Raw genomic sequence first — 26658 nt, forward strand, 5'->3', positions numbered from 1 at the left:
ATGTATCTGATAGGGGGTTAATATCCAAAATATATAAGAAACTCCTATAGCTCAAGAGTAAACAATTGATTAAAAAGCAGGCCCCCGGGTGGCTCAGTTGGTTAAGCGTCTGCTTTGGGTTCAAGTCATGATCCCAGGGTCCTGGGGCCGAGCCCTGCATTGGGCTCCTTGCTCAGTGAGAAGCCTGCTTTTTCATCTGCCTGCCACTCCCCCTGCTTGTGCATGCTCTCTCTGTGTCAAATAAATAAAATCTTAAAAACAAAAACAGGCAGAGGACTTGAATAGACACTTCCCCAAAGAAGACATACAAATGGCCAGAAGTACATGGAAAGGTACCCAACATCACTCATCATCAGAGAAATGCAAATCAAAACCACAGTATACTACCTCACACTTGTCAGAATGGCTGTTACCAAAAAGACAAGAATTAAATAACAGCAAGGATGTGAGGGCCCTTGTGCCCTGTTGGTGGGAATGTAAGTTGCTACAGGCACTACAGAGAACAGCATGAGGGTTCCTCAAAAAATTAAAAACAGAACTACCATAGATTCAGCAATCCCACTTCTAGGAATGTGTCTGAGGCTGATGAAAGCACTGCCTGGAAGAGATGTCTACTCTCCCATGTTCACTGCACCATCACTTACAACAGCCAAGATGTGGAAACAAATAAAGAGAATGTGGTATATATATAATAGAGAGTTATTCAGGTATAAAAAAGAAGGAAATGTTGCTACATGGATGAATCCTCAGGGCATCATGCTAAGTGAAATAAGTCGGAGAAAGACAAATACTGTATGACCTCACGTACATGTGGAAGTTAAAAATGTCAAACTCACAGAAAGAGAGAATAGGATGGTGGTTTCTAGGGGCTGAGGGGTGGAGAAATAGGGAGTGGTTGGTCAAAGGGTACAAACTTTCAGTTATACGATGTCTAAGGTTCAAAGTCCTAAAGTGCAGCACGGTGACACGTTAATATTGTGTTGTATACTTGAAAACTGCTTTGAGAGTACAGCTAAGTGTTCTGACCACCACCACGGCCACAAAATGTTAACTATGTGAGGTAAAGGGATGCACAAATCAACCTTACTGTGGTAAACATCTCAGGGTATACACATGTATCAAATCATTACATGGTGCACCTTAAACTGAACACAATGCTATATGTCAATTATGTCTCAGTAACACTGGGTGGGGAAGATAGAGAAAGCTATATTAAAATCTATTTTCACTGCAAAAAAAAAAAGAGGAAAAGTAAGGTGAGTTTTTCTGGGTTCTATTTCTCATATCTTTTGGGCTAATGTTCAGAATTTGGTTATTTCTACTGGGTAGATATTAAAACTATCCTCCATACATAATATAGAGTCTTAAAGTGCAACATATTTATCCACACGGAAGGATATCTTTCCAGTTTCTGTCCCTTTTAATAGGGGGACCCTTACAAGTTCCTCGCAATAACTAAATGCCAGAGAGCATTAATAATATCATAGATCTATTCCAAATATATTTTTAGGTTTCCTTTCATATATTTTAAAAGTTACATACTTAGACTATCTCTGGATTGTCTATCTGGATGGATTTACAAGAAGCTGGTAACACTGGATGCATCTGTGAAGGAGAACTGACTGGTGGGGGCCAAAAAGTTGGGAGAGCAGGAGACTCTTCGCTGAGACTCTTTGTACCTTTTGAATTCTGTTCCTTCTGAATATATTAGCTATTCAAAAAAAAAAAAAAATCAAATAAAAAACAAACAAAAAGCATCATGCTATGGAAGTTGCCAGCAGTTCCTTCCCTCAGTGCCAATATAAAATCAATCACTGACCACAGAATCCAAGCAAATATTAGAAAGGAAATGAGAAGGTTCTCTGCTTTCAGAACATTACTCCCCTCTGATGGGAAAGAGGCAATCTCTGAGATTCATGCTGCTTGTGTGTGAAAATGTACCCTGCCTGCTTGTATCCTTTATTCTAATAACTTTTGCCATGTGAAAGCTATGTGAAAAGAAAGGACAGAGAGGAAGATAGGAAAGAAGTTACTGCAGTAACTTGGTACTAAAGGAGGTGGCTAAAGCACACAATTATTACAAGAGATTAAAGACTTCTCTATGACATTAAAGGAAAAAGACAAGACTAAGCACTCTGAAGATACTTATTTGAATATATTTATATTGCTTTACTGTTTACTTCATAAATTAATGTTTGATACAGCATTTTTAATATTTAGGCTTTAGTGTTTTTTGGTGTAAGTGAAAACAGCATGATGAAAGGGAAAAGCATTCACACGGATGTCAGTCTCTAAACACAGAGACCCTATATAAGCCTCTGCTATACTAGCAGGCAGGGTATCAAATTCTGGAGAACTTGAAATTGAACACGTATTCTTATGTGTGGGCATCTGACTAGAAGAGAGATGCAAGATATACTATTAGAGTCAGACTGACCAGAGACCCAACCCCAATTCCCTTTAATTGTGTGATGTGTGAAATTTTGTCCATTTCCTCATCTGAAAATGTTCCCTAATCTTCAAAATCTACCTCTTACTATAATTAAATTTCTTCATACACCATTATACTGGTGTATTCTAATTCAGAAGCAAGCACACAGTCTGTGGGGAGTGGAAGAGGGTAGCAGGAAAGCAGAGGCTCAAGGGAGCAGAGCAAGTCAAAGGTTATAAAGAGAACAGAAATGCTGACAACCCAAACGTACTGTGTACTTTCCACTCACATGTCACTTATTAAAATGTTAAATAAAAAAAATTCTAGGGGTGCTCAGTTGGTTAAGCATCCGACTCTTGATTTTGACCCAGGTCATGCTCCCAGGGTCCTGAGATCAAGCCCCATGTCTGGCTCTGCCCTGAGCGCAGAGTCTACTTGTCCCTCTCCCCTCCACTGCTTGCACATTCTCTTTCTCTAAAATAAATAAAATCTGAAACAAAATAAAACCATAATTCTAGTAGTCTCAGTATGTGAAAAACTCAGAGGTTCACATACCTTTAACAAAAAACAAAAAATACCCATTTACATCTATACTTTGTTTACTATCCTTAAGCCTTTTCCCCACTGTGACACATCAGTTAAGTTAGTATCCTTAATTCTATTATAAGAAAAACCCCAAGGTTTGGGGGTAGAGCCATGTTATGATTTTCAGAACTTTTGATATTTACTGGTTATCTCTCTCTTTTTTTTAAAAGATTTTATTTATTTACTTGAGAGAGAGACAGTGAGAGAGAGCATGAGCGAGGAGAAGGTCAGAGGGAGAAGCAGACTATCCATGGAGCTGGGAGCCTGATGCGGGACTCGATCCCAGGATTCCGGGATCATGACCTGAGCCAAAGGCAGTCGTCCAACCAACTGAGCCACCCAGGCGTCCCTATTTACTGGTTATCTCTTAAAATGATCATGTCTCCCTTCAAAACAATGTACCTCACAGATAATTTTTTCCCATCCCTTTTCCCCTGTAATGGGAAAACATAGCTTTGCAGTTAGAAAGACCAGGATTCAAATACCGGCTTTACCACCCCAGGTAACAGTATTTTCAAGTGTCAGTTTACCCATGAAATGGAGAGAATACTTACCATAGATGATGTGAGTTAAGAGCTTAGCAATAGTGCCTGGCAAAAAGCAGGTGCTCAAAAATTCGACTAAATAAATGAATAAATATAAGAAACTTCAAACAAGAATTAGCAGTTTTTGATGAGTAACTTATAGATTGTATTTGCTTAAAGGATGTATGTATTTAAAAAAAAAGCCCCACTATCTCTGGAACATTTCTCATGTTATCTACAGGCAGTGCTCAGGATAAAGCCTAATGTCTCCACATATAAAAAGGACATAAAGTTGTGTACTGCACAGCCCTGCTGGTCCCTGGAGCCTCATTTCTCACCATACATCTCTTATCTCTGCAACCTCTACCCTAATCCCAAGTACCTGTTTCTTATTTATCTCTGGGTTCGTCTACCTGTGTTCCTTCTGCCTAAGCTGTATTTCCAATCTCCAGGTCTCGGCTTCTCTGGGAAGCTCCTGATACTGTCTCCATTCCCTAATTCCTATATTGAGGTCTGGGGCTCCTCCTCTCCCTGTCTGCTCCCCTACCATCCATCCAGTCCTTTGCTCTACTAGGACACTTACACCGTAACTGCCTATTGGTACTTAGAACTAGATGCTTTCACTTATTACTTCAATCTCAGGGTCTGGCATATAGTAGGTGCTAAATGAATACAGTATAGGATTCCTAGTGCTAATTCTATACCAAGGGCTATCTGAATCGACGGATTATTTTCTTCCTTCCCCTCCATAATGTCCCATCTTCACCTTTATTTGCAGAGAACTCAGGCAGCTGCCATTCTCTCAGGTTTATAGAGCTATGATGATGGTAAGATTTACAACACTGTATCCATCCACTTCTATTTAACTTAGTATTAATATCTACAAATTTGACATCAATATGTAGTTTAGAAGTGGGGCTCATACCAATGAAGACTTTAGATACTTAATATTTTTACTGCTTACACTTATGGACAAAAAAAAATCAATCTGGAAGTTAAGATGATGTATTAGAATAACAAAGAGACTATTTAGTCACAGTTTAGCTTAGAAACTTTTCTGAACCTCTTATAATTACATACGAGCTGAGAGAGCAATAGGTTTAGAGAACCAATGTGATGCCTATGTATCTTCTAAAAGTATTTTGGTGAATCAGTCTCAAAATTCAGCACTGCTCTTTTTTTTTTTTTTAAGATTTTATTTATTTATTTGACAGATAGAGATCACAAGTAGGCAGAGAGGCAGGCAGAGAGAGAGAGAGAGAGAGAGAGAAGAGGAAGCAGGCTCCCTGCTGAGCAGAGAGCCCAATGCAGGACCCTGGGATCATGACCTAAGCCGAATGCAGAGGCTTTAACCCACTGAGCCATCTAGGCACCCCTGTAATTCAGTTTTAAAAACATCTGTTAAGGCCCTTCCAAATGCAAGCAGGGCATACTGCTTGGTGCCCACACTTCTGTGAAGGGAAAGGAACAAGTTCATTTGAAGAACCCAGGAAGAATTTATATGGTAAGTATGAGGCAGAGACAGGACTGGAGCACAGATCTGACCCCAGACTTTGTATTTATTTATAAAATACCATTAAATTTGGGTACCATTACTTATCTATGAACCTAAGCAAATCTCCAAGCTCTACAGGGCTGTTGTGAAGATGTAATGAGAAGACCTATGTGGTGTGCCCATCATGAAGCAAAGGTACATAGTGACATTTAAACATGGTTCCTTCTTATTCTCTTCTCCCTGGTATTGCATCTTGCATTGCAATGGTGTTCAAAAAATGCTAACTGGAAATCAAGTCTCTCTCTACTTCAGAATACCTTGCATTTGGCAACATCACTGCAGATGCTTTTGCTATCGTTATAGTGGTTAGAGTTCAGTATACTCTTTAAATAATAAAAGCTCAGCTCTTTCTTGTCCCTGTTGCTCACAGGTTTTTTTAAAGATTTTATTTATTTATTTGATGGACAGATATCACAAGTAGGCAGAGAGGCAGGTGGAGGCGGGGAGCAGCCTCCCCACTAAGCAGAGAGCCTCATGTGGGGGCTCCATCCCAGGACCCTGAGATTATGACCTGAGCCAAAGGCAGAAGCTTAACCCACTGAGCCACCCAGGCGCCCCAAAGTTCTGTGTTCATATCCATAATGACCTGACTATACTATTTCACCTTTTGTCTGATTATATTAATGTCTGGAAAGTTCTAATTAAATCTCTCAGATCATGACAATAATAAACACATAATTTGTGTTGGGAAGAATAACAAAACAAACCAAAACAAGCAAGTCTTCCTGTTTTCTTCACTTCTCTCAACTGTAGCATTCTTGGGATTTTAGTATGACAGAGAAAAGATTTTGCTTATTGTTGAGAAAGGCTTCTAATTGTCCTCAGATTAAACTTTATGGCTTCAAAAGATTAACAACTTGACTGGCTTCCAAGAATATGTTAAATTCAACTGATATCCTATTACATATCAATGGGCAACAAAAGAAAGAGTTGAAGAGACTTTATTTGAAATTTAACTTAACACTGAGTTTAATGGTATGGAATTATACACCATTTAGACCATCTCTAAACTTATTTTTAAAACTAATGCTTCATATTTATCTCCTAGATTGAGATTAAGCATCTTAATTTTATTTGCAACTTCTATGGTTAAATGTTTATTTCATACACCCCCCTTTAAAAAGAAAAAGTTACTCAGTTTTCATAGACATTAAAGATAACTCAAAACATGTAACTCACTGAATTCTACCTCTGAAACTAACAATTCAGTATATGTTAATTAAACTGAATTTAAATAAAAAATTTAAAAAATGTAACTGAGAGTCTACTAAGAGCAAAGTACTGGGTTCTTTGGGTGATTAAGATGATGAAGATCTGACCTTGTCTTTAGGGAGTATATAATACACTAAATGATAGAGGAAATGAGAGAGGTACATAGGTAATTCCAGAATAAACTGGATGAAAGAACCTAAAAGAAAAGTAAAAGTGTTTTAGAAATTTGCAGAAGTAGAGAATACTTTTAATTTAGAATACCTAAGACAAAACAAAGGAAAAGTAGCATGTGAATTTGGTCTTTGAAAGTATGGTAGGACACTGAGTGGTCAGAGGCAAAGATCTTCTAAGACCACAGAAAAATGTGAGCAGAGGCTCAGAGGTGGAGGGTTTGTAGCGTATATGAAAAATGGTTTAAGTTCTAAAATAAAAATGTAATAAAATGTTACAACTTAGAGCTCTACTCATAAATTTTGAGTAAAGAATTTTTTTTTTAAAGATTTTATTTATTTATTTGACAGAGATTACAAGTAGGCAGACAGAGGGTAGGGGGAAGCAGGCTTCTGGCTCAGCAGAGAGCCCGATGCGGGACTCGATCCCAGGACCCTGAGATCATGACTGAGCTGAAGGCAGAGGCTTTAACTCACTGAGCCACCCAGGCGCCCTTGAGTAAAGAATTTCTTAAGTGCTAAGTGTCATTATGATTAGAGATGTATAATTTGAGAGTTGTCTAAACCTCCATTCCTGAACTGAGATTAACTCTTCATCTATGTTGTATAGTTAACTGAAATCTACATTTTCTACTCTGGTCTGTGGATAATGGTCTTTAACTTAGCTCCATTATTCTCTAGGAAGTATATTCAGACTAAATTGCTAAGAGGAAACAATTACAGACAGAAGCATAATAAACTGCCAGTTCAACTGAACCGAGACAGAAGAAGAATGTCAACACAGAGACAATGGAGAGGATGGGAAGAGGGAGGAAGGGCTTAGTGAGTCGGGACAGTTAGTCTCTACTACTTTGTATTTGTTTCAAGTCACACACTCTAGAAATCCGACCAAGTTGCAAAGGAAAAAATTAGGTCATTGCTTTCAGTTGTTTCTCTGTTAGATTTTTAATTCAATAAAATATAATCACATGCATTATGACTAAAAATACATTACAGAGTCCAGTTTGGAACTAACATTTTAATTTTCATATTCCATAGAGTAAAAAAATACATTTTTAATCAAGATGAAAAAATAAAATCTATGGTTTAAAGTGTTCTACTGTAAAATGCCCTGAACTGGAATATACACATAGATATCGGTGCTAATTCTGAGCTATTTCATTCTGAGGTCAACAGTATTTATAACAAGGAAATGTAAATTCTTTATGGTAGGCCCACAGTTGTTAAAATTCATGAGAAAACCTACAGTTCTCCTAAAGAGTAGATTTTTACTCAAAAAATTAGAACTCGGGGCACCTGGGTGGCTCAGTGCGTTGGAGCCTCTGCCTTCGGCTCAGGTCATGGTCCCAGGGTCCTGGGATCGAGCCCCACGTTGGGCTCTCTGCTCAGTGGGGAGCCTGCTTCCCTGCCTGTCTGCCTGCTTGTGATCTGCTTCCCTTCCTCTCTGCCTGCTTGTGATCTGTCGAATAAATAAATAAAATCTTAAAAAAAAAAATTAGAACTCAATATATATTCTCACCTTGGTACTCACATTTTCAGAGGTGTTTACACAGTGTAGTGTATGCTAAAATCATCATGAAAGTCAATGACCAAACACCTGATCCTTCTTTTGAGGTTCTTCTAATCTAGTTATCTACTTTAGAATTTTACACACTGGTCTTTTTACTATAGGTACTGTTACCACCAGGTTTCCAAGCTGTAACCACAGAAAACAACTCGAGCTGGCTTAACAGAAAAGGGATTTATGTGAAAGGCTATATTGTTAGCCCACAGTGGCTCAGAAAGTTGAAGACCAGATTCAGAAAACAAATGAGAGCAGAGGAAGGCCGTAGACTGAGGACTATATTAGGGAAAGAGCCTAGTGGCTACCACAGGCTGCTCTGGGCCCCTGGCCACCACACCTCCTGCTGTGTACAGATGGTGGATGCCATCAGTGGCAGTGGACATCAGTGGCATCACTGCCACTGACTTCTCTCTCCTTTTCCATGAGACGTTGCTGCTCCCACCCTGCTTATATAAAGAATTCTCTAAAGTCCTTGCTTTTCTGGGCTATCAGCTTCCAATAGAAAAAGAGCCCAGGCCATGTGTTTAACCATTAACCACTGAGAAGGCTGAGAAAACAAGTATTTGACCTTTTAGGTTTTTACACTGGGGGGGGGGGGGGGGTTCCTGCCCTCCACCGAGACCTGTGAGGAATTTCTAAACTAGGAAGAAGGTCGTAATGCTGGCAGCCAAAAAGTCAAATAACTGATACAGGAATACTCACAGATTCAGGAAAGAATGGCCTACTCAGAACAAAGCCCTCTATCCTCTGGCTAAGGGCTCTGAAGCAAAGTCTGTTGTCACCTACCCAGGTGTCTGCCCCTAAAGCTTTTAAATGTCTTTGCTGGGCCCACATTTCCCTGACTTACTCCTGCCCAAGTGGTTCAGCATATATCAGGCTCATCGCTGAGACTCCTGGCGGCTGATGCTTTGATAACTAGTCTGCTATTCTGTTCTTACAACTAGGCCACAGTGGCCTCCCACCTTCATCTCTCAATAGTGGTTCTCATACTGCTCCCCTCTCTTACCATGCACACACTTCAGGGCTTGGGATCAGAAGAGCTGGTATGAGTCACAACCTTATCATTCACAATCTCAAGAGAAGGCTTGTTATTCATCTCTGAGCCCCACCATAGTCACAGGTTGTCAGGGAGACCAAATGAGAGAAAGTAAAAGCCCTTTGCAACCTAAAATGATAAGCATGATTTTACTAGTTAACATTTTTTTTTAAAAGATTTATTTATTTGACAGAGATTGAGAGAGCACAAGCAAAGGGAGCAGTAGACAGAGGGAGAGGAAGAAGCAGACTCCCTGCAAAGCAGCGAGCCCGATGCGGGGCTCAGTCCCAGGACCCTGGGATCATGATCTAAGCCAAAGGCAGCCACTTAACCGACTAAGCCACCCAGGTGCCCCACTAGTTAACATTATTGATAGATATGAAAAATCCTCAGTTCTTTAGGATTAAGGCCCATCCTAATTCTTCTGAGCATTGATATCATATCTTTATTGTACTAAAAATCTAATTTTGTAATCAAAGCAGCATATGCTGATGATCTAAAAAGTCTTGTGGTTCATAGTAATAAAAAGCTTATTCTAGGGAGGAAAAAAATGTAACAAGATGGGATCAGGAGGGAGACAAACCATGAAAGACACTTAATGTCACAAAACAAACTGAGGGTTGCTGGGGGGAGGGGGTTTATGGAGAGGGTAGTTGGGTTATGGACATTGGGGAGGGTATGTGCTATGGTGAGTCCTGTGAAATGTGTAAGCCTGACCACTCACAGACCTGTACCCCTGGGGCAAATAATACATTATTATATGTTAATAAAAATAATTGATTAAAAAAAAACTTTATTCTAAAGACAAAACCCCCTGCCCTATGTCTTTCCTCTTCCCAGTCCTGCTCCCAAGGCAATGCCTCTCAATTCTTTAGTTGTTTCTTCTGGCATTTACCTGTCTGTATTATAATTTTTATTAAATCAATAGTCAGTATTCATATTTAAATACTGCTTACTGTGAGCCAAGTGGCATATATTTTCTTCCATAAGTAATTTAAAATTTTTCTTGGAGCTATTTTTTTTTCTTTTTTCACTCCCTTCATTTTCTATAAATCTACTGTTAATTTTTCATAAAAGCACCAAAAGACCCATGAAATCTCTTTCAACGTCCCTTGTCATTTAATGTTCCTGGTCCAGTCTAGATGTGAAGCCTGCTAGACCTACTACATGGGCGGGACTTAGGATTTCCCTTTTTTATTTCCTGTGTTTGACGCCGTTTCCCAGATCCCACACTTCTTCATTCTTGGTTCACTTCATTTAGTGGAACACATCCTTAGTAACTTCCTCAGTAAGGGTGCAGGAGAGATCAGTTCTTTGAGGCAAGACTGAAAAATAATGGCTTTATCTAGCATTACACTTGATTGACAGCTTGGCTAAATATAGAATTTTGTGTTGAAAATAATTTTCACCAGCTTTTTCAAAGGCACTGTGCCACTGTATTACAGCATTCGGCTGCTGCTACTGAAAAGCTCAATACAATTCAGAGTCCTGTTTCTTTGTATGGAACTGAATTTTTTCCTCTCTGCAACATTTTAGAATCTTTTCTTCTTCCCTAGAGTTCCCTACAGAAATGGATAAAACTTTTTTTTTTTTAAAGTATGTTCCATGCCCAAGGCTGGAACTCACAACCCCAAATCAAGACCCAAGCTGAGATCAAGAGTCGGACACTTAACCAACCAAGCCACCTAAGCACCCTAGGATAAGACTTTTTAATACAGAAATTCCTTTAGCAGTATTTCTTATATTACTCCTCAGATATTGGCTTCTCTTCCATTTTCTCTGGTATGTTTCTAAAACCACCACTTGTTAAACTGTTATACCTTCTAGACCAATACTATAAGTTTTCTTATTTGTCTCCACTGTTGCCCATCTCTCAGTTATTCGTTTTTAAAGGTTTCTTCAATTTCACCTTTCAATCCTTCTATTAAATTATTTTTCATTTCTGCTACCTTATTTCCAAGAGTTCCTGTCTGTACTCTTATAGTATCCTATTTATGTCTCATTGATTCAACAAAGCACTCTCTTACATAAGCGCATTTTGCTTCTATTTTTTTTTTTTTTTAAGATTTTATTCACTTATTTGATAGAGAGAGCACAAGTAGGCAGAGAGGCAGGCGGTGGCGGGGCGGGGGAAGCAGGTTCCCTGCTGAGCAGAGAGCGGGATGCAGGGTTTGATTCCAGAACCCTGAGATCATGACCTGAGTCAAAGGCAGAGGCTTAACCCACTGAGCCACCCAGGCGCCCAGGCATTTTGCTTCTGTTGAAGTTTTCTTCTAGTTTCTTCTGATACTTTGTTCTTTTTGTTCTGTCCTCTGTCTTAATTTGGAAGCTTTCTCCAAATGTCCAGTGAGCCTCAGACGGGTTTTTGTATTTATGAATGCAACACTGAACTGCTATGTGGAAGCTCTGCTGCAAAAGCAGGACTGCTGACCATAGTCTTCTAGAAAAACTGGAAGACAAACTGGTTTTTTCACCATGTTAACTCCTGAGCATAACTTCATCACGGAACTCCACGACATCAGTCTCCATCAGTCTATATGCTCTTGGGCTGTTCACCATTTCTAGATTTTTCATCTTGTATCTGCCTGGCATGGACTAGAGCAGGGGAATGGGAGTGATTTTTGTCATTTACTTTGTAGGCTTTGACATAAATTCAGATTTCAACCTTGGTGCTTTACCCCACATCTCCACCCACCCTTTTCGTAGCTATTTCCAGATGTGAAATCTTTCTAGTTTGATTTCTTTAGAAAATAAAGCTCGAGGTTCCTTGTGTTTGGTTGGGTGGGGGGAGGGTAGAGAAGGGAACTGAAGGGGCAGGTTAGGATTTGCCAAGAGGCACAAGTGATACTGATGCAAGACCCCTGAAACAAAACGGAGAAAGTACTGACCCAAATATACTAGAGAACTTAAAAAAAGGTAGCAAATATCAAAAGAGAATATGGATGTTTAATAGAGGGTACTCAGAAAACCAGCTCACTATACGGAGTAAAACAAAACCCCATTCCTTTCTGATACCATCTATAAAGGTGAATTCCACGGTCGGGGGTTGGGGAGGTTGATTCATTCAGTTTTCAGACTTAAAATCAAATCTCCTTTTTCAGTGGCCGCACTTATCCCTTCTTCCCAGAGTACCAAGTACCCCTTGTGAACTGCCTCTGTTATCCTGAGTCGCCCCCTTTACAGGCTCTATTACAGACCTCTCCTCTGTTAAGTCAGTGATCAGTCCTTGTTTGCTTTCTAGCTTCCAAAAATTTCAGTATCCTTTCTCCACTGTTGTTTTCTTCTCGGGTATCTATGTCCTTATATTTGTTTTATTCCTTCATTATGCCATTAGGGCTTTGGAGGAGCCAGAAATAAACTTATGTTTAATCTGTTATACAGGAAATCAACTGAAATTAAAGCTTATCCTAAAATGCCAGGCCAGTAAGTTGAGGCCCCATTACCTATTAACTGACCTCCCTAATAGTGACTGCCTACTTGTCTGAATAAAATGCATTCTCAGTGTAGGCCAGGAATGTGCACTTTTATCCAGACCATTCTGGCTGTCTGCCTATACCGCCTCTTTTTATGATGCTCTTGAAACTGTTAAATCACCTCTCCATCTTGAAGGACACATTTAGTCTCAAGGTCCCAGCCTCCCTTGACAGATTTTATTTCTTTTTAAAACTGGCTTTAACTTTTTTTTTTTTTTTTAAAGATTTTATTTATTTATTTGACAGAGAGAAATCACAAGTACATGGAGAGGCAGGCAGAGAGAGAGAGGGAAGCAGGCTCTCTGCTGAGCAGAGAGCCCGATGTGGGACTCGATCCCAGGACTCTGAGATCATGACCTGAGCCGAAGGCAGTGGCTTAACCCACTGAGCCACCCAGGCGCCCTGGCTTTAACTTTTGAAGTTAAATCTAATTAGGAATAAAACGTAACAGTCATTAATTCTAAGAATAAGGTCCTACCGTCAAGCTGCCCAACAGGCTAGTCTCACAATGTTCCTTAAAGTTAAGCCCTCATCTATCATAGAACACAGATGCTTTTGGTGACTATTTTCTTAATTCTCTCCAAAATGATATATACTATTACCATGCTGGATGTAACAAAGAGCTGCTAATTCATTACACACAATAGATGCCTCAGAGTATTACAGGCTTAATCTGCTTGTAGAACCCCAGCTGAGAAAAACCAATTGTATTATGACAAATAACCAGATATTTACGAATAGTCTGACAAGATGTACCATCTTACAAGTGATAAAATTATAAGAAAATTTTAAATTCAGTAATAGCCAAGTAAAAATCTGCAAAATATGCTTAGTATTAAGTTTAATCAATAGTTATAAAATTATTTTTTGAACATAAAAGTTTTATATTTTTAAATATTTATTTTTTAAAAAGATTTTATTTGACACAGAGAAAGAGAGATAGCACACAAAAGCAGGGGGAGCAGCAGAGGGAGAGGGAGAAGCAGGTTCCCTGCTGGGCAAGGAGCCTGACTCGGGACTTGATCCCAGGACTCTGGGATCATGACCTGAGCTGAAAGCAGAGGCTTAACCATCTGAGCCACCTGGGTGCCCCTAAAGATTTTATTTACTTGTCAGAGAGAGCGAGCGAGCGAGCACACAAGCAGAGCGGCGGGCAGAGGGAGAAGCAGGCTCCTTTTTGAACAAGGGACTCAATCCCCGGACCCTGGGATTATGACCTGGGTAGAAGGCAGACAATTAACCAACTGAGCCACCCAGTTGTCCCACCCCTCCTTTAAAAAAAATTTTTTTTTATTTATTAAAAGTTAGTTTTAGAAAACAATGTGGTAGTGAATGAAATATGTTCTGATGATTATCATTTAACGGCTAATATTTATGGAATGCTAATTACGTATCAGGTGCCAGTCAGAGCACCTAACATACATTATTTCCTTTAACTCTCATAATCCTGCTTTACAGGGTTACTATTCTTATTTTATAAATGAGAAAATAGAAGCTTAGAAAGGTGACTTGCTCTGAGGTCAAACACATTAAAACATGGTAGTGAAGGATTCAAATCCAGTTTGTCTGGTTCCAGAGCTTGAGCTCTTTTTTTTTTTTTTAAGATTTTTATTTATTTATTTGATAGACAGAGAGAGATCACAAGTAGGCAGAGAGGCAGGCAGAGAGAGAGAGGGGAAGCAGGCACCCCCTGAGCAGAGAGCCCGATGTGGGGCATGATCCCAGGGCCCTGAGATCATGACCTGAGCCGAAGGCAGAGGCTTAAACCACTGAGCCACCCAGGTGCCCCAGAGCTTGAGCTCTTAAACTTCATGGTATATAATTCCTCTCTCAGTGACCAAATATTCTCCTTCCCACAAAAATGGGGTAAAAATTATGCTGAAGGCATGGTCTGCTATAAACACTAAAATGAACAGTATCATAGGCATAGGGGAAAAATAAGGCCTACAATGGAGTGCAAAAATCAAAACACCAAATAAGCTAAACTCTGTATTCTGAATACTGAAAGGAAACAGAGAGCCATGTACACCCAAGTTTAAGGGAATATATATATATATATATATATATATATATACATACACATATATTACAGTAACCAAGACTAAGGCAATACAAGGAGTATAATTTTAGATCTTTAAATACATTAAAAAACAATTTCTAGCTAAATGATAAAAAAATATTTAAACTCACTTAACATAAAAAGAACTCTAGACTAAGTATTACCTAAGAGCCAAGAGAGCTGCCTCACAATTTTACTTTTATTTTTTTTTTATTTTTTATTTTTTTTAGATTTTATTTATTTATTTGGAAGACAGAGATCAGAAGCAGGCAGAGAGGCAGGCAGAGAGAGAGTGGGAAAGCAAGCTCTCTGCTGAGCAGAGAGCCCAATGTGGGGCTCGATCCCAGTATCCTGGGATCATGATCTGAGCTGAAGGCAGAGGCTTTAGCCCACTGAGCTACCCAGGCGCCCCACAATTTTACTTTTCACTCAAAACTTAAAACAACAAATCCCCAAAGAACTGTATTAGGGGATGTTTTCCCATTTTTTAAAAACAGCAAAGTGGGGCGGCTGGGTGGCTCAGTTGGTTAAGGGTCTTCAGCCGGAGTGATGATCCTAGTGTCCCAGGACTGAGCCCCACATTGGGCTCCCTGATCAGTGGGGAGCCTGCTCCTCCCTCTGCCACTTGTGCTCTCTCTCTCACTCTCTCTCTCAAGTAAATAAATAAAATCTTAAAAAAAAAAACAAAACAAAAATGCAGCAGAGTATATATAATACACTTTGGTTTCTTACTATTTAAACATGTCAAAAAACAAAACCAATTTGAGAAACAGAGGTTGTTACACCTTTTAAGCAATGTCACAACCTTCAAATTTTTCTGTAGAGGAATTTTCTGACAAATTTGGTTTTATAGAATAGTGGTAGGTCAAGCTCTAGGTTATTATTATTATTTTTTTTTTAGGATTTTATTTATTTATTTGACAGAGAGAGAGAGATCACAAGTAGGCAGAGAGGCAGGCAGTGGCGGGGGGCGGAGCAGGCTCCCCACCGAGCAGAGAGCCCAATTCATGGCTCAATCCCAGGACCCTGAGATCATGACCTGAGTCGAAGGCAGAGGTTCTACCCACTGAGCCATCCAGGAGCCCCAATGCTGCTAGGTTATTTTTGATAATGTTATTTTCCTACAGTCTGACATCAAAATAGCCTATTATTATTTTTATTTTTTTTTAAGATTTTATTTATTCATTTGACAGACAGAAATCACAAGCAGGGAGAGAGCAGGCAGAGAGAGAGGAGGAAGTAGGCTCCCTGCTGAGGAGAGCCCTACGCGGGGCTCAATCCCAGGACCCTGCGCTGAAGGCAGACGCTTAACCCATTGAGCCACTCAGGCACCCACCTATTATTATTAATGTAATGATTCTTGTTTTAAACAGGTAAAAACATTTTAACAACATTTAAGTTGTGGTAACAAAACTAAATTAGTATTATCACTAAAAAAATAATGGTAAAATACGATTTTTAAAAGAAACTTTATGTAACAGAAATCTCAACTTTTTTTCACTCAGGTTTATCAATGCCTTCTTCTGTATAATTCCTCTCATGTAATTCATTTCTTACTGTTATTTAGCTGAAGCTTTTATTTCTCAAAGTCCTATTAATTTGTTGACTAAGCCATACAACACACATTTTTATTTTCAAGTTAGAAAAATGTGTGTAGTTTTCATTATTTCTTAGTTCATTAAATTCCTGTCTCTTGCCCCAGCCATTAACATTGTCTTCTGACTGGCAACTTCTAATGTCCTTTTAGCAAATTCTCATTAGCTAAATTTCTCAAGTAATTTCATGTCATATAGCTTGTCTTGTTTTTTTTTGTTTTAAAACATATGGCTACCAAAAGCAAAGAATGCATTCTTCAAGACCACAGATTCCCTTTGTTCCGTGTGGAAGGTCTCTTTCCACCTCTGAAATGTTAAGATTCTAATGTTTACCAATAAATATATAATTCTTTTAAAGTTACCTTCATGTATTCATTTGCCTATAACCCAAAAAATGTGCTTTCCCTACCTAAAAGTTTTAGTTTAGATTAAATGAAGAAGGCTCACGAGTCTAGCGCTGACTGTGCCTTACACAATGTAGGCTGTTGCTAGATGTAGGAGTTGAGTTTGAAAAGAAGATACAGAATATTTAAAAATTTAAATCAGAAACTCTAATTCTTTGATTCAAATAAACTTGTATCTAAATGTGACTATTTTCATTTTTGGAATGAAGTTTCATTCTTTTTCTAAACATTCAAACATCAATAAGTTACTGAGTATAAAAATGTGACTCTTAAGTTATCTCAGGAGTCCTAGATCAAGACTAACCATGAAATCTGGGAAACAAGGCTAGTTCAAAGCTTGGGCACAGACAGGGTGCAGGTGATAGTTGTATATTCCTACACCTATCATCTTACATTAGGAATTAAGAGCCTCACATCTCATCTATTGCTCTTAGTCACTAGTTTTGAATGCTTGGTTTTAGTACTAAATGAATACCCACATTAATACTGACCCTCAATTCTTTCTCAGATTCCTTAACTATAGAAAATAACCGACCCACACACATCCCAAACAGTGAAATCATGGAACATATTGGCTGTGTTTTCACAGGAAGACAAATATATAATTCTAGAAATCAAAATTAAAAACCAGAATTTCATACCTTGTGCAAGCATGTTAAATTCCAAGAACAGTGCTATGTGGTAAAGTTCCATGGCTTCTTCTGCCCTGGTCATGTTTGGCTTTCCTGCGACGAGAGCCTGAACCTCACTGAGACTCCCCACCGTGGGGCTACAGTGCAAAACGGAGAGGTCCACCACATCAGTATACATACAGTGTAATATCACTTTCGCATATTTTTTTGGTATAATGGACTCATCTAATATAATTCTTGTGGGAGTCCGCAAAGTTCGATCTGTGATTTCTTCACCAGTCCGTATCCTTCTTTGTAATAAATTCCGAAAAAATGGGGACCGTGCTGAAATAATAGCCTTGTGAGCTTTGAGCTCTTCATCTAAACAGTTCTGATTTCCACCAAAAGCTTCAACCAGTTCAGAGTCTGAAGAAAAACTAAGGACGACATCATAATAACACATGTAATCAAAAAGTCCACGCATATCTACATCAAGGGAATTCGGTGTTCCAAATTCTTCACTAAGCTGAACGAGGATATCAACATTTTGAAACCTTGAGTCCTCCATTCCAAACTCTCCTGTATAAAGGTAGTGTAGCAAAGCAGAAAACATGGGCATGTCTATACCAGCTGTATTGATGTCCATAATGATCTCTGCCCCATACTCCGGTGAGGAAGAAAGCAGTGTTTTAAAAAACGGACACCTTGCTGCCAAAATGGCACGATGAACAGGAAAACAAGTTTCTTGAAATATTAAGTCTACGTCGGTACAATACTTGTACTCATAAAGATCGGCCATATCTTTCTGCAATGTCCGAGCTTCTGGTCTAGCCAAACTGGCTTGTAGAGAAAGCTCCTTTAAGGCTGAAGTTCCCTCATATTCCTCCACTAAAGCATTAACATCTCTAACATCCCACCCAGAGAGGAGTTCTCGCATCTGCTTGGCGTGATCGGCAGACCTATTAGATTTTCGACGCTTAATAAACTTCTTTTTGAGGGTGGCAAGGCCAGAGGTTCTCTTTTTTTTGTCTTGTGGTTTCTCATGGCCATGGTCAAGGCTATATAATTTTGATTCACAACCATAGCCTTGCTGAGAATAGGATGATGTCCCTAAGAAGGAAATCAAACAAATGAAAATTTGTTTCTTTGTTCCTAACATTCATTTTCAATGTTCACTTTAACACATACTTTATGCTAAAAATTTTTACCAACAGACATTCCTGAATCATTCAAATAAAACTGACTTCTGTTTCTATAAATAAAGTTATTAAAAAGTTCAAATAATTTACTTCTATATTAAATAAGGAATAGAGACTAACAGATTATTTTTTACTTGACAAAATGCTTTTGGTTCTTTGGCTTTCAAAAACCAGATATCACAGATTTTAATTAAGGATTTTTAGGAAATGAGAGTAAAGCAGATTTGTAAATTAAGAATACTACTTGTATATAATTGTGATTTTTTCTTCTTCCTAATTACACCAAGGCTGCTTTGCACTGGGGAAAGTAAATGGGCCAGGATGCAAGAAGCTTGTATTTCACAATTTTTACACCAATGGAGATTGCCAGGTTTTTGAGGGCAACTGGCAATTCTAGCTAAGACACCAGAGAAAAAATCAATGGTGTTATAGGACCTTGATCAGGATAAAAATCATACAAGACCAATTTACATTTGTCGGGTAAAAAGCTGGATGTTGCAGAATTATTATCTATAACTTTTTCACTGTTAAATTCTCCTTTCATCCAGAAAGACCACTGAAAATACAATTCTATTTATATTAACAAAAAAAGAAATTAGAAAAACTGAAACAGTTACCTATAAAAGTCTGTTGGGCTTGAGAATTTCCCCCTACCCTCGGGGAACATGAATGAGGATAGTTAGATGCATTAGCACCCATTTTCTTCAGTCACTCAGGCATTCCACCTGCTGGTTCTTCAGAGTGTAATCCCAGAGGCCTTTACGAACTTTCAACCCTGGATCCAGCAGCCTCTTTTCATCCATTTCTTGATATGAAACAAAAATAATTTTATTCATTTTTTCAAATGTATCTCAAATTGCACACTTAAAAAAAAGCAAGCTAGTGAAAACTGCTTTTATTTGCAAATGATGTGCTGTCAAATTCACATGTAAAAATTTCAGAAAATGTAAACAAATAGTTAAACTTGAATTATGAATCAGTGGTAGCTGCAATTTTAAGCCATAAAATGTACCAATTATATACTTTCTAAGGCAGCGAAAAGTAACAAATCAGACTAATTTAAATATATAATTATGGAAAGAGTATTTCAAATCACAGGGTAAAGTATTTAGAGACTAAAAAATTTTTCAATTTTTTTTCTTACTCTTTAGAAGCAACCATTAGTCATTATAATCCAACATTCTAAGCAATTTATAAACATCAAAGAGGTTGGTATTAGAGGCAGACCTCCTCATGAAGCCCTGAAATAAAAATACTGCTTTCTAGTACCTGATATTATGACTTAACATGGACAGGGCAGTACCCATAAGTGGTAATGTTAACAATTACAGAAAAAATTCCACACCATGGAACCCTAACTCTCACAGCTGCCAGCAGAAGATATACACACAAAGAGAAGACACTTTAAGATCAGACAACAGGGTTAATAGGAATACTGTATCTGTATAGCATCTGGATATATAAAATTTACCTAAGAGGGATAATTGTTTAAGAGAGAACACAATTTACAATCTATTATTGGAATGGTTACAAAACCAACCAGGAGGTAATCTAGCCTTGTAAAGAAGAATGAAGCATTTTAACAAATAATAAATACACACATGCAAAATCACAAAAAATCTGCTAGAAAACAGAACTGTGTCAAGAGTCTCGGGATTTATTTTCATCTCTGTTACTGTCAGAATAACCCCAGGAATTCAACTTTAAGAAAATCACTGTTAGCATCTTTGCTTCCCTCAATCTTTTCCACCATATTTATGAGAATTTAAGCATAGAATGATCTACCTATGGTGCTCAAGACTTGGAAACCTTCTATACACTGGATATTATGCCAAATCATTCACTCACACAAGCCAATTTCTTAGTTGAAATTCACCTACCTACCAAGGAAAACACAGCATGTTATTAGACTTTTTACTCTGGGTGCCTGCTACTGAAGTCAGAAAGGCTATGGGTAGACAGGAATTTGACAGTGCATTCTTTAAGAACTACCTAGCAAGAAAGCCAAAGAGTTTAATAACTGACTATTTTGTAAACATTAAATGGTCAAGAAAATTACTTCTTCCAGCAAAGTCAGTTTTTTTGAAGTTTGATGCTTAATGTGAGTAAATTCAGTTCTCTATTCCTAAATATTAGATATGTAGAAAAGGCTGCCTTTTTGGGTAATTTTGAACACGGTCAATTTACAAAAAACCTTTTTCATTGAAGTATAGTTAACATTAAATGTTGTCAATTCTTATAAAATGGAAAATTAAATCTGCCTGTGTTAATTTCAGTTCAAACTTAAAAAACAGTTGGTCTGGGGCACCTGGGTGGCTCAGTTGGTTGAGCGGCTGCCTTCAGCTCATGTCATGATCTTAGGGTCCTGGGATTGAGCCCCACATTAGGCTCCCTGCTCAGTGCGAAGTCTGCTTCTCCCTCTCCCACTCCCCTTGCTCACATGCTCTCTTTCACTCATTCTCTCTCTCTAATAGATTAATAAAATCTTAAAAAGAAAAAATAAAGTGGGTCTAATAAATCCTAGTTTTCAAACTAGGATTTGAAATAGCTTTTCAAAGATTTTTAATAACTCCTTAAAAGCATTTAAGGTTCCAGCAGGTACTTCTAGTGGTTCTTTAGAAAAAACTAGATTCGGGGCACCTGGGTGACTCCGTTAAGCATCTGCCTTTGGCTTAGGTCATGATTCCAGGGTGCTGAGATCAAGTCCCACACTGGGCTCCCTGCTCAGTGGAAAGCCTGCTTCTCTCTCTTCTGCTGCTGCTCTCCCTGCCTCTGTGTGTGTGCGCGCGCTCTCTCTCTCTCAAGGTGTCAAATACATAAATAAAATCTTAAAAAGAAAAGAAAAGAAAAAACCAGAGTCCTGGAAGCCAAGTTTGTGGCCTCATTCATAGGTCAAATCCTTTTCTCACTGAAGATTTGTAGTTAAAACACAAAAACAGCACAGAGAATTCTTTTTCAAATTTGGAATATGTTCAGAATGCAGAATAAAAGCATTATGAAAAACAAAAGCCTTTATCAAAATGAGAGAAAAAAGATTAAAAAGATGAGCTTTGAATCTGGAAGTAATGGACGGTAAAAAGTGCTGGTAAGATGTCCCTCTTATGGCACGTCTCTTCTCACTTCCTTCTTTACTCATTCTTGAAGTTACATATTGCTTCATTTTTGTTTGCTATTATTTATTTTGAGAGACAGAGAAAGAGAGAGAGAGAGAGAGTGTGTGTGTATATGTGTGTGCACAAGCAGGGGGAGGAGAGAGAGAATTTCCAAGACTCCTCACTGAGCGTGGAGCCTGACTGGGGCTTAATCTCATGACCCTGAGACCATGATCTGAGCCGAAATCAAGAACAGAACACTTTACCGACTGAGCAAACCAGGTGCCCCTGTTTGCTTTTTAATTTTTAAAGACTGCAGAGCAAACTCACTAACATGGCTGAGTATATTGCTGAAACAAGAATGGTGCCATGTTTCGAGATGAAGAAAAATCAGTGTCCAAAGTAAAGTGGACAGAGTTCCTACTCTAACTCTGTCACACTGTAATGAAGTATGCACATACACATGGAAGAATTTTTTTTTCTTTTTCAAAGATTTTATTTATTTGACAGACAGAGATCATAAGTAGGCAGAGAGGCAGGCAGAGAGAGAGGGAGAAGCAGGCTTCCTGCTGAGCAGAGAGCCCGATGTGGGGCTCGATCCCAGGTCCCTGAGACCATGACCTGAGCCAAAGGCAGAGGCTTTAACTCACTGAGCCACCCAGGTGCCCCAAGAATTATTTTCATCTGAGAATTCTGCAAGATTTATAGGGACACAAAACACTGTCACCCTGGTCTGTCTGAAATTTAAACCATGTCAAAAATGACTTTTTTTCTTTTTCCTTTCTTCTTTTTTTAAAAAGCTCAGTTTTATGGTGAGTGTAATTAGATATTCTAAAGCAAACATTCAAAGGTTACAAAACATCATCAGTCCCACTGGAGAACAAGACCACCTAGCAAGCATTAGGGAAGTCACAGGCTGATATAAAGATGCTTGGACAAGTACCACTGTAATTAGCACCATAGGGACAGCTGGGGTCTCACCCTGGAGAGGTGACTTGAAATAAAATGTCTTTGGGACTTAGGGATAGAGTCTCTTCCTGGTTATTGCTAGTCAATGGGAATCCTCTTCAAGATGAACCGATCTGGGCAACATTCGTATTTCCTACTGGAGCTCCAATACTAAAATAAACATAGGTCTTGGAAAGACTTAGTGGGAGAGATTTTTCAGGATAGGATATAACCCTTAAGTCCACCTTATGTCCCCAGTTTCAAATCCTGGGGGTAATCCTGACTGTGCAGTTATAGTACTAAAACCCCATTTCTCAAAATTCTCAAGGAATAATTTTATTTATTAAGTAACCAAAACCCTATGCTATATGGAACACAGTATTATGTTATTTAGTTCTTAATCCAGCCCACTGCCTTTAGATGCTGGAAATGAGAATAAGTCAGAGTTAAAACTCTCAGGAATGTTTTCATTCTAGGCAAGTTTTGTCTGTCTCCTACATAAAACAGGATGAAATCCAATTTTTGGATTACATGACAGGAAAGGAAAGGAAAGGAAAAGAGAGGGCCCAGAGGATGCAAATGGCCCTAGAAAACTGATAAATCTTTTTTCTAGAATCATCATTCTGGAAGAGCGCTCTCTGTTAACAGTCAATATGACCTATCTCAATCAAATGATCTAACTGGCTTAAAACAAGCTTCAGTGATTGCAGCAGACCCAACTGAAGGGGAAAAATGATACTGAAGGTAACAGAATTAACAATCCCACGAGATTATTTTTAGAAAAAAATCAACCTCTCTGCCTTCCAAAAAACCCTGACCAGCATTTCCAAGGTGTTTTCCCAAAGTTTGGAAAATTCAGGATTAAACAAAAACCGACAGGTCTCTTTACTTCAGAATGTTTTAGAATCTTTAAAGTGCTAAGGTGCATTGCGAACCTCCAGGAGGAAGTATTCAGCAATGTTCTAAGGGAGCGCCTTTGTCCCACAGAACATTAAAGGAATGTGCTTGTATGACACACTTCGGAAAATCTTGACCTTTGCCATAAAAACACTTTTTACTGCTTTACACAGTAGAGAGAACAATGGGCATCAAGTGACCTAGTGTACCACTTGTACAGGATAAGTCACATTTAACTTCTATGAATCTCTGAAACTGGGATGTGTGGATTTTGGCATCTATAAAATAAAAAAGCTGATACAGGGTACCTGTATCATTTATTTAATGTCTCACTGAATGTTGTTCGAATTCACTGAAGTTGTATGACTTATTGGTTTGGAATGTGGATGGAGAAGGGGGTTATTTCTATATTAAATGTTAGTGTATAGAGGGGAAAAAAGGCAATTAGATTTTGGGTTTTAAACATGTTTTCTCCTTAGTCTGATTATTAGCTATGATTATAGAAGGATAGGAGGATAGGAAGGTGTGGCACATGTGAATATGAAAAACAATTTATAAGGGAAGAGAAATGCAAAACTATGGTAATCCTTCATTTTTGTCAAATCTAAGGTGACCATATAATGTACGATCACACCAGAATGCTTGAGTGAAAAGGGGTACAAACTAGATGAGATGCCACAACATATATAGCCCGGGTCTAGTGGGGCCAAGTGGAATGAATGGCTACCCCATACCCAAATCTCACACTTCCAGAGCTAGAAATAAGACAAAGTTTAATAAAGGAAAAAAAAAAAAGCCTCTGAAAACTCAAGTTAGAATAGTTTAAGACTTATGTCCACCTCATTCCCCAAGTACGTTTTACCCAACATAACAAGCCACATTTACTGAGGTTTTACTATGTTCTAGACTCTGTTCTTACAACATTACATGTATTAACCCATGTAATTCTTTCAGTAACTTTTTTACTAATGAGTCTTAAAGGTTAATACCTTGTCCAAGGTCTCAGAGATATTAAGTGAAAGAGCCAGGATTACTTTGTAAATCTTCCAATTCTATCCTTGGATAGAAAAGAAACCACAAAACCCAAAAAGCAACTGTGAACAGTTAAGTCAGAAGCATAATCAGCAGTGACCCTTACTATCTGAAGATCTCTTCAAAAGGGTGAGACCAGACTGGGAGTTCAGAAAGCCACCAACCAGCTTTATTATATGTGTCCTCGGGGACCATCTATTACAGAGGCAGATGACCTCCACCTGGAACCACAAACCCCACTCGTTCCAATGGCAAAGAACAACAGTGTTTATAGCAGCAGCTTAAGGCAAAACTATGTTCCAGTAAACATATTTATTAAGGCAGAGAAGCCAGAGTGATGGGAGCTAGAAAGGGCCTTCGACTTTCCTTTGGTCGACCTTGTTTTTGAAACTGAATTATAACCTCATGGAATGGGAGAAAATATTTACATATTATACACTGATAGAAGATTATTATCCAGAAGACGTAGAGAATTCCTACAACTCAACAACCCAAAAAACCAAACAGATTAAAAGATGGGAAAAGGTCTTACATAGACATTTCTCCAAAGAAGATATATGGATCGCCAAATAAGCACATGAAAACACATCGTCAGGGAAATGCAAATCAGAACCACAATGAGGTACCACCTCACTCCTATTAGGATGGCAATGATCAATAGAACAGAAAAGTATTGGCAAGGATGGAGAAACTGGAACTTCTGTGTATTCTTGGTAGGAATATAAAGTGGTATGTTATGAAAATGCCACTGTGGAAAACAGTATGGAGGTTCCTCAAAAATTAAAATCAGATTTACTGTATGTTCCAGCAGTTTCACTTCTGGCTATATACCCAAAAGAACTGAAAGCAGGGTTTCAAGACATGTACTCTGATGTTCACAGTAGCATTATTCCCAGCAGCTAAAAATGTGGAAGCAACCCAAAAGTTCATCAACAAATGGATGAATAAGCAAAATGTGGTATATATAGATCATGGAATATTATTTGGCAGATAAATAAGCAAAGTGTGGTATATACATACAATGGAATACTATTCAGCCTTAAATTTAAAAAGAAGGAAATTCTGATATACGCTTCAACACAGAAGAACCTTGAAGACATTATGCTAAGTGAAATAAGTCGGCTATAGAAAGACAGATATTGGATGGTGGATGCCCTTTACATGAGGCACTCAGAGTAGTCAAAATTACAGAGAAAAAGTAGAACGATACTTGTCAGGGGCTGGGAGGAGGGAGAGTATGGGCAGTCAGTGTTTACTGGGTAGAGAGATTCAGGTGGGGAAGAGGAAAGAATTCCAGAGGCCGATGGTGGTGGTGGTTCTACAATAGGAATGTATGTGATACCACTGAACACAGTTAAAAAATGGTCAGGATGGTAAATTTTATACATACATGCATTACACATTATATGTATTCTATTACAATAAAAAAAGACTTATAAACATTGCCATCAAAAAATTATTGTCATAAAAAACATATACTTTTGAAGCTTTATGGCTAAGGTTCAAAACTGACTTACCTAAGGAAATTTCTTTTCCAGGTAAAGTAAAATAGATTAGCTATTATTGTATTTCTCTTCAAGCATCAGAGAACTCATTGGAAAAAAATTTAGACTGGCAAAATCTTTCCATTTCAGGAATGTCTCATTGTATCAGTCACTAATAAAATATATACAAATATTTCAATGTCAAATGAAATAAACAGTATTTCATAAAAGCATAATATTTGTCAGAAATAATTTAGTACACTTAATTAATTTTTATATTTAGAAAAATATTATTTGTACTTAACTTACACATTTCTGATTTTAAAATTATATAATGAAAAATTTCAAAAATATACGAAAGGTAATATAGTATACTGACCCCTCAAGCCTGTATCACTCATATCCCAGAATTATCAAAATTGCTTTGGCTTATATTTAAATGCTTAAATTTGATGTGTAAGGGTTATGGCTAGAATTTAAATCTCTGAATTTATCTCTGAAGAGATAAATGTACAATATGATTATAGAATATAAATGTACAAAGAATGTACAACAGAATATAAAATATTCTATGTACAATACTGTACAATAGAATATAAATGTACAATATGATTATAGGATTTATCTCTGAAGAGATAAATGTACAATATGATTATAATTATCCTAACTACTGACCACTATCAGCCAGCCAGTCTTAAGCAGTGTACATGAGTTGATTCTTTAAATTTCTCAACCATGTGAGGTACAGGTCTATTATTATTCCCATTTTGCACAAGAAAAGACTGAA

The 26658-nt window shown here is 38.1% G+C and overlaps 1 protein-coding gene across 1 annotated transcript in view; it reads right to left on the minus strand.

The window, feature by feature from the left end:
* The window catches only part of BTBD7 (BTB domain containing 7), an 80005-nt gene that overhangs the window by 32764 nt on the left and 20583 nt on the right, over positions 1 to 26658 (minus strand). Inside the window, exons 2-3 of the mRNA XM_059373858.1 lie at positions 19036 to 19223; positions 17250 to 18329 (exon numbers count right to left, since the gene is read on the minus strand). Coding sequence (XP_059229841.1) covers positions 17250 to 18329; positions 19036 to 19117 — 1162 coding nt within the window. The 5' untranslated portion in view covers positions 19118 to 19223. The remainder of the gene's footprint in view (positions 1 to 17249; positions 18330 to 19035; positions 19224 to 26658) is intronic.

Source organism: Mustela nigripes, chromosome 13 (assembly GCF_022355385.1).
Source record: "Mustela nigripes isolate SB6536 chromosome 13, MUSNIG.SB6536, whole genome shotgun sequence".
Taxonomy (NCBI): domain Eukaryota; kingdom Metazoa; phylum Chordata; class Mammalia; order Carnivora; family Mustelidae; genus Mustela; species Mustela nigripes.